General features: G+C 62.9%; 1 protein-coding gene across 1 annotated transcript in view; it reads right to left on the bottom strand.

The window, feature by feature from the left end:
* Positions 1-3,794: 3,794 nt before the first annotated feature.
* CASTOR2 (cytosolic arginine sensor for mTORC1 subunit 2) overlaps positions 3,795-14,389 on the bottom strand; it is a 45,019-nt gene continuing 34,424 nt past the window's right edge. Inside the window, exons 3-9 of the mRNA XM_062180025.1 lie at positions 10,409-10,602; positions 10,191-10,323; positions 9,742-9,865; positions 9,135-9,248; positions 8,787-8,869; positions 8,549-8,643; positions 3,795-8,313 (exon numbers count right to left, since the gene is read on the bottom strand). Of these exons, the coding sequence (XP_062036009.1) occupies positions 8,239-8,313; positions 8,549-8,643; positions 8,787-8,869; positions 9,135-9,248; positions 9,742-9,865; positions 10,191-10,323; positions 10,409-10,602 (818 nt within the window). The 3' untranslated portion in view covers positions 3,795-8,238. The remainder of the gene's footprint in view (positions 8,314-8,548; positions 8,644-8,786; positions 8,870-9,134; positions 9,249-9,741; positions 9,866-10,190; positions 10,324-10,408; positions 10,603-14,389) is intronic.

Here is a 14,389-nt window from a genome sequence, read left to right as displayed (position 1 = left end):
GACGGACCCTGCTCCCCGAGTGCGGTGGGGAGACAGCCGGCACGCACACCCCGGCCAGGACCGTACGCCTCTCAGTCATTCACTCAGCAAACACCAGGGCTGTGGGGAAAGCTGGAGACACGGGGTGGCGGGCAGCGGGGGTGCTGGGAAGGCTGCGCCTGAGAACCACCTTGGTCTTGCCCGGAGCCCCTCGGCAGAGCCACCTGATTCCCTGTGGGACCGCGTCCCCTTCTCTGTTCTCAGGCAGAGACTGAGAACTTCCACCTGCTGGTTCACTCCCCAAATGCCAGTGCCCTCCACAGCCAGGACTGGGCCAGACGAAAGCCTGGAGCCCGGAACTCCATCCAGGTCTCCCACGTGGGTGGCAGGGACCCAAGCACTTGAGCCGGCACCTGCTGTCAACCAGGGTGTGCGTCAGTTCATTGCTGTGCCCTGAGGCTGTAAGGACCAATTGGGTGTCCAGGGGAAGACTTCAGAGCGAACGAGAGATTTTCCACTCCCCGAATGCTCACAGCCAGCACCACGCCAGGGGGAAGCCAGGAGGCTGGAACTCCGTCCAGGTGCCCCGTGTAGGTTGCAGGGGCCCGAGGACTCGGGCCATCTTCTGCTTCCTCCTAGGGTGCGTTAGCAGGGAGCTGGATCCAAAGCAAAGCAGCCAGGACTCCAACCAGCGCTCCAGTATGGGACGCAGCTGTCCCACATGGAGGCCTAACCTGCTGCACCCCAACACGCTGGGGACGGCTCAAGGGACCCTCACTGAGCCGTGAAGATCATTCGTAGGTATTTATATTTTTTTTTCCTATAAACTTGAAGTTGAAGACTGTGTGTGTCCTTTCCTTTCGCAGTTGGGCCAGATCTGAGGTCACCACCGCAGTGTCAGGTGAAGAGGGTGTCTCTCTGGGAAGTCCCAGTACTGACAGGCGCTCAGTGCCCATGGGGCCTGGTTCATGCCAGCTGGGGTTTGCTGTGGGTGGCACAAGATGTCTATCAAAGCTAGGGGGTGGGTTTATAAACCTTCCCCCCAGAATGGCAGCTGAGATGCAGCTCCAGGAACAAATTTGACCATGGATGTAGCGGCCCATGTATAGTAAGAGATGTCCTTTTCCCAACCAGGGCTTCCTTGGTGGGGCTTTTTTTTTTTTTTAATTTTTATTTATTTATTTATTTTTTAATTTTTGACAGGCAGAGTGGACAGTGAGAGAGAGACAGAGAGAAAGGCCTTCCTTTTGCCGTTGGTTCACCCTCCAATGGCCGCCGCAGTAGGCGCGCTGCGGCCGGCGCACCGCGCTGTTCCGATGGCAGGAGCCAGGTGCTTCTCCTGGTCTCCCATGGGGTGCAGGGCCCAAGCACTTGGGCCATCCTCCACTGCACTCCCTGGCCACAGCAGAGAGCTGGCCTGGAAGAGGGGCAACCGGGACAGGATTGGTGCCCCAACCGGGACTAGAACCCAGTGTGCCGGCGCCACAAGGTGGAGGATTAGCCTAGTGAGCCGCGGCGCCGGCCTGGTGGGGCTTTCTGTGGGTCCCTGGGGTGTCCCTGCCACGGACCAGGCCCCCTCCCTGTTTGCATTCCCCAGCCCCTGCTGCATTTGGACGAGGGCACACATAGGTTGCGATGCTGTTAGCTGGGTGGCCACGAGCGATCCTTGGGTTCCTGGGAAAAATGAGCCTGAGCAGGCTGCAGCCTCCCCTCGCTGTACTGAGCGTGTGACCGGCGCCCTGCGTGCAGGCGGCTCGCTCGCTCGCTCTTGTAAACTGGTTTATTTATTTTGAAAGAGTTACAGAGGAGAGGACAGAGGGGTCTTCCGTCTGCTGAATCACTCCCCAGATGGCCACAGCAGCTAGGCCTGGGCCAGGCAGAAGCCAGGAGCCAGGAGCTTCACCCCAGTCTCTCCTATGTGGGTGCAGGGACCCAAGTACCTGGGCCATCTTCCACCGCCTTCCCAGGTGCATTAGCAGGGAGCTGGATCGGAAGTGGAGCAGCTGGGACTTGAACAAGAGCTTCGAATGGGATGCTGGTATCACAGGTAACGGCTTTACCGGCTGTGCCATGATGCCTGCCCGGAGTCTGCTTCTTGAAGTCTACCACCCAGCCTGTTGGGCACTGTCTAGTCCCAGAGCACAGCGCCCCCTAGTGGCCGCCCCCCCCCCAGCTCCTTTCCAGGTCTCCACATCTGGGTGCAGGGGCTGTGGCAGAGTCCCCTGGCTCCCTAGCTCCCAGCACACCTGGATATGCACAGTGGCAAGTTAGGGGGTGGCCGCTGGTGGCTTTGGAGCCGTTTTGAGAGTCTGGTGCAATCAGTCAAGGGTCCCCATGGATGTCCTGGCTCCGGGGGGGACTGAAGGGGACAGCCTTGTCACAGGCCCAAGAAAAGCCCTCAAAGTGGCCAGAGCACTCTGGCCTGGGGCTGGGGCTGGCCAGGGTCTGCTCAGCCTCCACTTTGAGTGTTCTGCATCTCCAGGGCTCCCTTTCCTGAGGGTCCCAGGTGAGGTGTGGGGGGTGGGGCCACGTGCAGGTTCAGGTCTTGCTCTCACCTGCCCTCCATGGAGAGTATCAGAGGGGGTACAGAGTGAAGGCTGCCCCAGCTCCACACTCTCCTGGTCTTGGGCCCATCTTCTTGCCTGGGCAGCCGCAGTGCGCCACCTCCCCAGGTGGAGCCCCAAACCGGAGCACTTAGGGAAGGGATGTGGGGTGCTGGGTGCGGCTTGAGTGTGCACCCCAGGGCTCCTGTGCTGGAAGCTTGGTGGGGTCTGGAACAAGTAGGGCCTGGTGGGAGGTGGTCAGGTCTCTGGGGGTGCCCTCGGTGGGGTTCACACTGGCTTTCTGGATGGGGCTCCTGTGACATGGAGTGTGACAGAGCAAGGCTGGCCCCTGGATCTTTCCTTATCGCTCTCTCTCACATGTGCCTCCACCACAGTGCCTCCCACCAGGCTGGGAAGCAGCCGGAAGACCCTCACCAGAGTCCAGAAGATACGGCTGCTTGTCCCGGGCCTCCCGCCTGCAAGACCAGAACCCCCGTGAGCCTCTCCTCTTTATGAAGTCCCCAGCCTCGGCAACACAAGGTGCACCTGTCCATTGGGCAGGTCTGCTCTGGGCTTCTAGCCTCAAGCAGCCCTTCCTGGGGCTGTGAAGCCCACAGCAGGGCCTGGCTCCAGCCTCAGGCCCTTGCCCAACTCCAGAGGTCTGGGAGGAGCAGCCAGTTCCCAGAGATGGTCCCCTGCTGGTTCCCACCTCCTTCATGAACCTTCCTCCCCATGCCAAACCAGGGCCGGGCCACAGAGCAGGGTGGACGCCATGGAGACATCTGAGGCTCAGGACGAGACACAGCTGGGCCCTTGAATCCCCTGCTCCAGAGGAGGCCAGGCGCCATACTGGGAGGAGACCCACAGAGGGAGGAATGGAGCCCTGTAGCCAACAGCCAGGCCAGGCTGCCAGCTGTGTGCATGACCACGGGGCACGCAGCCCTCAGCCCAGTGCTAGGGTCTGAGCGTGTCTCCTACAGGTCCATGGGCTAGAAGCTTTCAGAGGTGGGGTCAGGTTCTTGTGGACCCCAGTGGGCTCCCCCAGAGCAAGCTGTGGTAAGAGCGAGCCTGGCCCGGGTCCCCCTGGCTCCCTGCCTCCTCGGGTGCCTGACACGGTGCTGCCTGTCCCGGTAGCCGTTCCAGGGGTGCAGGGTGAGTGTCCATGACCACACCCCTGGCCTGTGTCCCCCAGTACTGAGACAGGGAGCGAGATGGGGGGGAGGGGCCCGGACACATGCGCGCAGATTCAGACAGCCACTGGGCAACACCACGCCTTTTTCGTCTTCATTTTAATGAACACTTTACAAAGTACAAAATATACTGTCTTTTTTTTTGGGGGGGGAAACATTAGGTACTTTTTTTTTCCTCTCCATCATACAGTACATGAGTCTAGAGGGTCTGTGGGCGGCCCGCCAGTTCTCCCCCCACCGGCCCCCCTACCGTGGGTGCATCCTCTGTTGCTGGTGACCTGGGCACGGCAGGTGGGGCAAAGGCCGGAAGGGCGTGGCCAGGAGGTGCCCCACCTCCCCCCCCAAGACGACTTCCGGGGCAGGACACAGGCCTCCCTACCCCCCCCAAGTGCACGGACCACTCCCTGCTCCTCCACCTCAGGGGTAACGGAAATGATTTTGGCATACAGCAACAAGAGGAGGGCTCGGGATGGTTTGGTTTTGTTTTTTTTTGGAGCCAACCCTGCTCAACTCTCTGTGGCCCGTTTCTGAATATGGGTAAACCGAGGCAGCAGAGGGGAACTTGGCCTTTTCATCCTACCCCTACCTGGGGTATGCACCTTTTGCTGGCCCGGGCTCTGCTGGCGAGGTGGCAACCCCGCCCCGTGACCTTGCTCTTCAGGACCCGGGGCCCTGGAACAGTGCACGTGGGCAGGCAGGCCTGGTGCTGGGGAGCCACAGCCCTGCTGGGGACAGCTCTGCCCCCACCTCTAGGGTCTCCACCCACCGCACTCCACCCCACCCCCTCCACCACCGCTGTACTGAGTGAGCCTGGTGCAAGCTTCACACAAGCACACGTGTGCTCTCTCTCACACACACACACACATGCTCACACACACCCGTGTTTGTCTAAACATGCACAGAACAGTGTCCTGTCCCTCGCGGGGGAGCAAGGACCACCTGCACCCGTGGCTCCTGCATTCGCCCGTCCACTTACAACAAGCGCCACAGACCCCTGCGGGTGTCCCAGCCCCTGGCAAGGGTGGGGGTGAGGGCCCTCCTGGTGCCCTCGGCCCCACCTCCCCACCAAGGCGGCCACCTCCCTAGGGGGGCCTGGAGGGAGAGTCCCACTTGTCTTGGTTTGACAGTCAAAGAAAAAAGGCAGGAAAAGGGCTGGGCTCCCCTTGCCCCGGCCGCCCACCTCCCTCCAGGCCAGCTGTGGGCGGATCCCCGCTTTGGAAGCCAAAGCTTGGTCTTCCAAGACGGAGACCCTGTTCCCCTCACCAGGCTTTGCTCCCCAAGCCACCCCAGACCCTAGTGCCTGTCTCCCTTGGGGGGTGGTCTCGACTTCCCCCGCCCCAGGGCTGGCATGCTCTGTTGTACCCCCTGCCCCTCGTAGCTGGGGCCAGCCAGGAAAAGCCTTCCTGGCCCCCGTGGCCAGATCTGGAGGCTCAGCAAGGTGGCCCAGGGACTCCTCCGGGGGTGGGGGGTGTTCATTTCCCAAGAGCATGCATCGGGCAGAGGGGACCCTTGCTGGGACAGGGAACAAGCCCCGCCAGACCAAGTGTCCCCGGCTGCCGTGGGCCAGGGAGGTGACACATGCTGCTGGTTTGGGAGGCTCCAGGGCCCCCCAGCGCTGCCCTGTGCCCTGAACTGAGGGCAGCAGCATGGGCTGTGCCTTTCGGAGGCTCTGGAGGTCTCCCTGGAGGAAGGGGCCATGCCAGAACCTTTGCCGGGTCAGGCCTGGGAGCTCGGGGAGCCCCGTGTATAGGGCTGAGCGGGAAGGGGTCTTGATCACTGGGGAGAGGGGGGTCGATGCTGTCTGCAGCGTGCAGGGATGGAGCAGGTGAGGGTGAGGGTGGTGTTTAGACCCCTGCAGCCCAGGGAGCAGCTCCCGGCTCACCAGCCTGCCCTGCCCCTGCAGACTCAATAGGGGGGGGGGGTCCCATTTCCTGCCCCTCCCCCAGTCCTCACCAGCCAGAGCCAGGAGGCTTGCGGGCCCCCTCTGAGGCTGGGGCAGGGCCAGGCGTCCTCCGAGGGGGCAGCTGGAGAGACCCTCTCACGTAACAAGCCAGGAGATGGCAGGTGGCATGGGAATCAGACAAGGGCAGCCGGCCCCTGGGACAGCCACTGACCACCCCCCGCCCTGACTTCCTCCTAAGAGCCCGCAGCGAGACCACACTACACACGGGACATGGAGACGAGGACGAAGCCAGCTTTCACACAACCAGGAGGAGGGCATGGGAAGAGCTCGGGGTGCACTGTGGCCAAGAAGTGGGGTCCCCAGGGGCGATGGCTCCCCCCAGGAGGCCGGAGCACGGTGCTCTCATGCCACGCCCCCTCCCAGACACAACATCAAGGTCACGTGTGCCTTTCTCGGCCAGTCCCCAGGAGACCTGGGAGGAGAACCTGAGGTTTCTAAGCTTGCAGGTTTAAAAAAAAGAAAAAAAACCCCAAAACTACACACACCGAGTGAGCGGCCAGCATTGGGGTCAGCAGGTGAAGCGGGGTCCCTGACCGAGGGCAGGGGCGGGGGGCTGCTCTGTGTGGAAGGAAAAATTTCCAACCGCTCCTCTCTCCGGACCAACGTCTCCCTGCCCCCCATCCCCCCAACTCCGCTCCGACCAAAGGCCTTGGCTGGGGAGTCGGGGTGCGAGACCCACGACCCAGAGCACGGCGGGTCCCGGATGCTGGCTCCTGGGTTTGCTGGTTTTGTTTTCTCTCTGGTCAGGTCGCAGGGACCCTCTGGGTTTCTCTAGTCATCGTATTGCCTATATACTTGAATTAAAAATAGACGGCAGCTCAAAATCGTGCCTGCGTGCACGGCAGAGACCACGGGCGGGGGGCCCCGGGCCCACCCCCACGCGCGCACACAGTATATATTAACGTATATATTGCTCAAGTATATATGCTATTTACAGTATAGAGCTCTATCAACATAAAACACAGGTATTCATAGGCGCGTACAAGGGACAGGTCCTAGGAGGTCTAGGGACACGTGACGGGGGGGGGGGGAGGGTAGGGGGCGGGGCCCGGGGCTGCCCAGGGCTGGATGGGGCTGGGAGAGCCACGCTACGGGCAACCCAGGCCTTCCGAGGTCAAGAGAGGGGGCTTCCGCCACTGCCAGGGCTCACTCGGCCACCTCTGGGGACCAGCAGACAACGGACAAGATTTGGTTTGTTTTGGGAGCTTTTGTGCAAAATGAATTAACTTAGAGTCAAAGGGGGGCGGGTTCCTAAAGAGTGGGGTGGGTCCTGTGCAGTCCCAGGGAACCTACAGAACAGCCCCTCCTGCTGTCCCACCCAGCTGGGAAGAGGGGAGACAGCGGGGCCCACGGGAGCCCCTCGCGAGGACAGGCCAACACTTCCTCCCCTCTGACCTTCCGGGAAGAGCACAACCCAGCTCACCCCACACAGCAAGATCCTCGCAGGCTCCCCACACAGCGCACACAGAAGCTCCGGGTCCTCCTGGACAAGAGCCCCCGCCCCTCGCGGGCTGCCACCTGCTGCCCACCTCTGGGCTGGCCCCCGGGATGCCTGGACACAACCAGGCTGGCTCGGGAGGTCCCGTCAGAGCCACCAACTTGCCTCCAGGGCATTGTGGGATCTGCACCAGATCCCTGCTCCCAGCTGCCACGCACAAAGGAGGGCAACACGGAGCTCCCGGGGGGGCCCCCTGGCTGAAGACCTCAGCTTGGCCTCATCTCTCGATTTCAACAGCAGCCCGGGCGCAAATACATTAAATAAGAACTAAAACAAAGCACGACTTCGTCTATTAAGGCTCAGTTAAGCTGCCTCCCAGGTCAAGCCAGTCCTGAGTGCCCACAGCCCCGGGCGGTGGGGGCAGGCAGGCAAGGGTGCTGGGAGCAGAGACCTTCCACGTCCCCTGGGAGTGGGCAGGACCGCGGCGGAGCCCTGTGCTGGTCTAGGTCTGGGATGCTGGGGACGCCCCTGCTGGGGGGAAACTGAGGCTGTGCCTGCCCGAGGAGGGGCCGGGGGGAGCAGAGAGCACAGGAGCTGGTGGGTTTCCTGGGATTCCTTCCTCCCCGCGGGGAGAGGGGCCGCACAGGGTCCCTCTGCACAGTCTTGCTGGCCGCCTCCCTCACTCAAGCCCCGCCGTGCGTGCGCGCGTGTCCCAGGGAGCCGGCCCTGAGCTGACGATCCCAAGGCTGTGGAGGGGGGCCTCAGGGGGGTTCCGGGGGCTCCCACGCTCAGCCCCCCAGGGCGCCGCAGTGTCTCCATCAGCTTCCTTCTTTCCGGGCGGCATGAGGAGGCGGAGGGGGGTCCCAGCTCCTTGCCCCCCCAGCTCGTCTTCTGCGGGTGGGGCTGCGAGCAGGGGCGGGTCGTGGTTGGGGGGGCCGGAGGGTTCGGGGAAGGCAGGAAGGGGGGCCTGGGAGAGGCCCTGGTGTGGGCCGCAGTGGGGGGAGGCAGGGGGTGTCCCAGAGGCCCCTGCCTCGGGGTCTCGGAGGCCGCTTTTCCAGTCCGTGGAGAAATACTGCGAGAACAATCTTGGGGTGGGGGCCGGGCTCGGCGCGCGGAGAGGCCCTCCTAGTGCGAATAGTGCTTCGCGGCCTGACTGACCTGCAGGGCACTGATGACGCCACTGATGTTCTCTTCTGGAACCTGCACGGGGTAGGAGGCACAAGCCCACGCCTGAGCCCCAACCCCCGAGGCCCCGCCCTGCCTTCTCCAGTGAGCTCCGCCCCCTCCATGAGCCCCGCCCACCCAGCCCCACCCATCTCCATGAGCCCTGCCCGCCCACCCAGCCCCTCCCAGTCCCGCCCATCTCCATGAGCCCCCGCCCCTCTCCATAAGCCCCTCCCCTCCCCTCTCGGCCCCGCCCCCAGCGCGCACTCACCAGCGCGTGGTCGAACTTGAAGGTACTGATGTAGTAGGCAGGAATGTCGGCCGCGGCCAGGGGCTCGGAGATCTGGGCCACGATGCCGCATTCATCTAGGGCATGGGGCACGGGGTGCGCTCAGACTCTCTGGCCGGCCCGCGCACCCTGCCCTCCCCCTGTAGGCTCAGCTCCCAGGGCCCTCCGCCCAGGAGCCCCCCAGGCCTCCCTCCCTGGTCTGGGGCTCCCGCGGGCTCACCGAATCCCAGCGGCTGCCCTCCGATGCGCACCATCTTCCACAGCTCCCTGGACGCGCTGGTGAACAGCAAGTTTCCGGGAAACCTGCGCGGGGCGAGAGAGGGGTGTCCCAGGCTGCCCCCAGGCCCCCCCCAGGAAGCACCCCCGAGAGGGAGGGAGGCAGCACCTGATCCTGGTGCCCTTGACCCACTGGCCGGGCGGCCTCCTCCTCCAGGGGGCAGGGCTGCAGGGCTGGTCCCCACTGTGCCCCCGCCCTGCTCAGGGCCTCGGGCCACTCCGATAGGGCCAGGCCGCTCACCAGCAAGGTGGGGGCCTGCCCGCCCCGTCCTGGGCTGAGCCCCCAGCTCACCTCTGCTGTGTCTGGACGTCCATCACCAGGGAGACGTAGCCCTCGATGAGGGAGAAGGAGAAGAAGCGGATGTGGCCACAGTCGTCACCGCTGGCCGCCACGGGGTCCTTCACTCTGGGGGAGGGGAGCCTTGAGGGCGGGGCCCCGAGGTGCCCTTGCCCCCGTGTGTCAGGAAGCCGGCCCAGGCCCGGGCTCTGACGCCGCCTGGCTAAGCCAGCCTGGAGCCTTGGGTGTCCTCAGCTGTGTGGTTTGGGGATGACTCCACGGCATTCACGGGGGCGGGCACCGCACTTCACAGTGTGGCACACCCTGCCAGCCCTCCATCGTGGCCACATGTGCCCTTGCTGGGCCGCTGTCCCTGTCCCTGTGTCTGCCCGCACCTCAGGGCACGGGCTGGGGTCGCTGCCGACTCACTGGACTCTGCCAGCCCCAGCTAGTCTTGGCCATGACGGAGTGGGAAGAGCCCGGCTGGGGGCTCCTCAGCCAAGGGTCAGCCCCTGGAGCCTGGGGCTCCCCCCTCAGACTCTCAGAGCCGAGCTCTGAGACAGACGCACGTCTCCCCTCACCCCCACCCCCCGGCAGCCCTCGCGCCCGACGGGGCCCCTACCCATTGGAGTAGAACATGACGTCCATGAGGAGGGTGGCCACAGTGGGCAGCGTGTCGGGGTCCAGGCTGGTCACACAGAACCTGTTGCTTGGGCTTGACAGTGGGTGGATGACCGGCCTCTGGACTGTGAGAGAGAAGAGGGATGTTACAGCCGGGACAGCACGGGGCAGCCCAGGAAGAGGGCTGGGTTCACTCAGCGGCTGCTCCAGACGCGGGCTTCTCAGCTTCTACTACTATCTATGGCTCTCAGGATTGTCCACCTGGGGCCCCCGGGCCTTTGCACATGCGGCGCTGGCTGCCTGGACCTCCATCCCTGGCAGATAGCGGCCAGACGGCTGCACAGGTCAGTGGCCGGAAGCCCGCGCTCTCTGAGAAGGGGGCTGCCTGGGGCGGGACCTCCTGGCTTCCTGGGGCCTCTCCTGCACAAGCCTCTCCTGCCCCCAGCTCACCCATCTTGGGCTTCACGAAGCCGTTGGTGATGCCCAGGTTCTCGGCCGCCACTGTCTCGCCATTGACGACCCTCAGGATAGTGAACTCGGACGACAAAGTATGGGTGACGAAGGGCAGGTCTCGCTCGCGCACCTGTGTGCAGGGGAGGGGGGGTGTGAGTGCCAGGGCAGGGCCTGGGGTGGGTGGGGCCGGGAGGCGGCGAGAGCAGCGGGCTCACCAGGATGAAGTCCGTCTGGTAGGTGGACAGCATAAACACCGAGATGTTCTGATCGGCCAGTGGGGCGATGACCGACTTGGCGATCTTGGTCACGCCGATGGGCTGGGAGCTAGAGAAGCTGCCGCCGCCGGACACCACGTTCAGGGCCAGCCAGGTGGCATCGGCCACGCTCAGGTGCTCCGAGGAGGGCAGCTCTGCGGGGCGGGAGACAGAAGGCAGCCCTGTGGCTGGTGGAGTCCCGGGCGTCCCCAGCGGAGGCCCGGGCCGTGTGACCCTGGCCAGCCCATACTCTGTGGTCTCAGTGCTTCCATTGGGCTCATGGGACCAGACTTGCCGCAAAGCCCCACCCACTGCCTCTGCTGGGAGGCCGAGCAGGGAAGGCTGTGGATCATGTGGGAAGTGGTTTATCTGCACCGAACCTCAGCTGGCAGTCGCTAGCGCTCTGACTTCTTCCTTCTCACAACCCTCACAGGCGCTGCCATCACCCACACTGGGCCACGTGCGCCGGCCCCGTGGTCTGCAAACCGAGCTCCTGGGGCCCTCCCGCGGGAGTGCTGGGTGGTGGCGGCAAAGCCAGGACAAAGACAGGCGGGGGGCCCTGGGGTTTCCCTCCACGATGCTGCCAGACCTGACGTAGCCACAGGCCCCCTGCATGTGGGACATGATACACGCATGTGCACGTGTCCCCAAAGACACAAGTGCGAGTGCAGGGTGCACACGGGACTCCCTTGTACACACACATCCTGTGCCAGGCCCAGAGTGGGGCGGGGAGCAGGGTCCGGGGGAGGCAGAACGACACTCCCTTGGGTGCACACAAGCATCTCGGGGCCAGCAAAGGGGACTGGTGATAGGGCCCAAGGTCACGTCCAGCCAGGACCAAACCCGAGTCTGACTGCAAAGCCCAGGTCCCATCCTGAGCAGCAAATGGGAAAGAAGTCAAACCACTCTGAGAAGACCTGGGGCGAAGGAGAGAGGGGCCAGAGACTGGCGACTTGATGGGGCTAGTGAAGGGCTGTGCCTGCAAGGTGGCTCTGGGGCACGGGAGGTGGACAGAGGAACCAGCCAGGCTCCCTGCCACCCAGCTCTGGTCGCCATGGTGGCCACAGCCTCGGGAGCCCCCTCGGTCCTGCTGGCCCACGGGTGGCTTCACAGCAGAGGGGTGCTCACTGCTTGATGGGCTGGCAAGGCCCTCGTTCTGGGGCTCCCTTGGCTGTCCGCTCCCCAGGGCAGCCACCTGTCACCCCCAGGCAGTAGCCCCAGGCCTAGCAGAGAATGCCCAAGTGCACTCTGGATTCTAAAGCTCTAAGCGGGGGCTGTTCTTGGACTGCAGGGCACTGCGTGGGGGTGGCCCTGTGAGCCCCACTTTGTTCACCTGTAAGTTGAACAAGGAGCCGCCGAGACCCTGATCGTGAGCCGTGGAGGTGGCTACCCCAGCCAGGCACCGACTCCAGGCATCTCTGACCATGCACCAAGCCCCTATAGCCTTTTTTTTTTTTTTTTAAAGATTCATTTTATTTATTTGAAAGGCAGAGTGATGGGGGTTAAGAAGAGACAGAGATGTTTCATTGGCTGGTTCACTCCCCAAATGGCCGCAACAGCCAGGGCTGGGCCAGGCTTAAGCCAGAAGCCAGGAACTCCATTTGGGTCTCCTGCATATGTGCAGAGGCCCAAGCACGTGGGCCACCTTTCGCTGCTTTCTCGGGTGCATGAGCAGGGAGCTGGACCAGAAATGGAGCAGCTGGGACTTGAACAGGCGCTCAGATGCGACGCTGGTGTCTCAAGTGGTGGCTTAACCTGCTGTGCCACCTCGGCAGCCCCAGCTCCTACAGCCTCTGTGGGAAAGTGCTAGCAGCTTGTTTACCTCCCGGAACGATCATACCCCAGGACCACGCGGGCTTCTGCGAATTCACCCACTATTTGCCCTGCCTCTTCCAAGCTCCCCAGGTCTCAAAACTGCCCAGTGGCTTCCTCTCTTCCTTGGAGCACAAAGGCCCAGCCATGCTCCCAACCAGCACCACCCTGCAACGCCGGAGCTGCTCTGTACCTGTCCTGTCCCATCCGGGCACCTGAACAGCAATCTGAAGCTTCATTCTCATTCATTTATTATTATTTTTTAACATTTATTGATTTTACTTGAAAGTCACAGTTACACAGAGAGAGAAGAGACAGAGACAGAGACAGAGACAGAGAGAGAGAGAGAGAGAGAGAGAGAGAGGTCTTCCATCTGCTGCTTCACTCCCCAGATGGCTGCAACGGCCAAAGCTGCGCTGATCTGAAGCCAGGAGCCAGGAGTTTCCTCTGGGTCTCCCACATGGGTGCAGGGGCCCAAGGACTTGGGCCATCTTCTACTGCTTTCCCAGGCCATAGCAGAGAGCTGGATCGGAAGTGGAGCAGCCGGTCTCGAACCGGCACCGCAGGCGACAGCTTCACCTGCTACGCCACAGCGCCGGCCCCTCATTCTCATTCATTTCAATGGCAGTAGCCACAAGTGGCAAGCGGCTACTGTCCAGGGCAGTGCAGTTCTTGGTCAGCCCCACAGGAAGGCCGGGGTACCGGGGCACCAGGGGTGGGGCTGTCTGCTCATAGTGTTCTGCACCAATCCTAGCATCCACTGAATGGATGCTGAGGGCCTGCCCTGTGCCGCACTGTCACCATCTCTGCTCCCTATCCCCACCCTGAGCTCCGTCTTGGGGGCTCAGTAGGGAAGGCGCATCTCCTCCTAGTTGGTAAAGCACTGGGCCGTGTGCCCCTTCAGGGGGTGCTGGTGGCACCTCAACTCCGCCACTGGGAATCTTGGGCAGCCTTGGGGAACAACGCAAAAAGCTTGAGGCCAGCTGAGTACAGGGGCACCAGGGCATGCAGAGCAGGGAGCTACCCTGCCTGGAAAAATCAGCTCAGCCAACCCAACCAATGCCAGGGTCTGACCCGGCCTCAGCCCTGGGCACAGCCTACTGCAGGCTTCCAGAAGGGTGGGCTCGGTCAGAGCAGAGGGAGAATAGGGGGCCCTGGTGCTCACTGCTTCTCAAAGCCCAGGGACCCCAAACATTGCACCAACACCCTCGGGGAGGGGAAGGTCCATCTGGACCCCATCCCCACCCCAGGCCAAACCTCAAGGGGCCCAAGGCGCTGCTCTGGGGAGGTGAGATGAGCCATGGTGGGGAGGGGGCTGGCGGGAGGCAGCCAGTGTGCCTTCCCCTGGAGGAAGGGATCACCCGGCAACACAAATGGATTCGGCCTCTCACCGCCCATTGTCTGAGGTCCCAACAGTGACCTCCCGGAGCGGGGGACTCTCTGGCAGAGGAGCCGACAGTGGTACCCGGTCAGAGACCTGCAGCTCCTGGTGCACTGTGGTCCTGTCTTCTGCACCCAGCCCGCACCCCACTCCAGCTTCTCCAAACTGCCCTGTCCTGGGGTCGGGCCAGCAGGTGGACTCCCACCCAGCTCTGCGACCTCGGGCGAAGTGGCTGCCCCCAGGGGACAGGAAATCAGGACTGACTCCAAGAGACACTGAGGACTGCATAAAGGGATCCGCATCGAGCGCTTCACTAAGTGCTCGGCATCTGAGGGCTGGAAAAACGCTTGGAGACTCTGTCCCTCCACGGTGGGTGTGAACACTGCTGCTGCGTTTTCCTCTTTAAAAGGTGCATCTGGGCCGGCGCTGGGGTGCAGAGGGTTAAGCTGCCGTTTGCAGTACTGGCACCCCATATGGGCGCTGGTTCAAGTCCCGGCTGCTCCACTTCCAACCCAGCTCCCTGCACTTGGGAAAGCAGCAGAGGATGGCCCAAGTGCTTGGGCCCCTGTGTCATGAGTGTCTGCAAGTGTGTGCCTATGAGCATGTGGGTGTGTGTTCGTGTGTGTGCACCTGCATCGTGGGCGTGTGTTCGTGAGTGTGCACCTGCATCGTGGGCGTGTATGCTCAGTGTTCATGGAGGAAGAGACACTTGTCATTCGAGGACCACAGGTGAGTGTAACTCCAACTGT

This window comes from Lepus europaeus, chromosome 21 (genome assembly GCF_033115175.1).
Source record: "Lepus europaeus isolate LE1 chromosome 21, mLepTim1.pri, whole genome shotgun sequence".
Taxonomy (NCBI): domain Eukaryota; kingdom Metazoa; phylum Chordata; class Mammalia; order Lagomorpha; family Leporidae; genus Lepus; species Lepus europaeus.
Note: the sequence above shows the minus strand (reverse complement) of the source record. Positions and strands in the feature narration are given on the sequence as shown.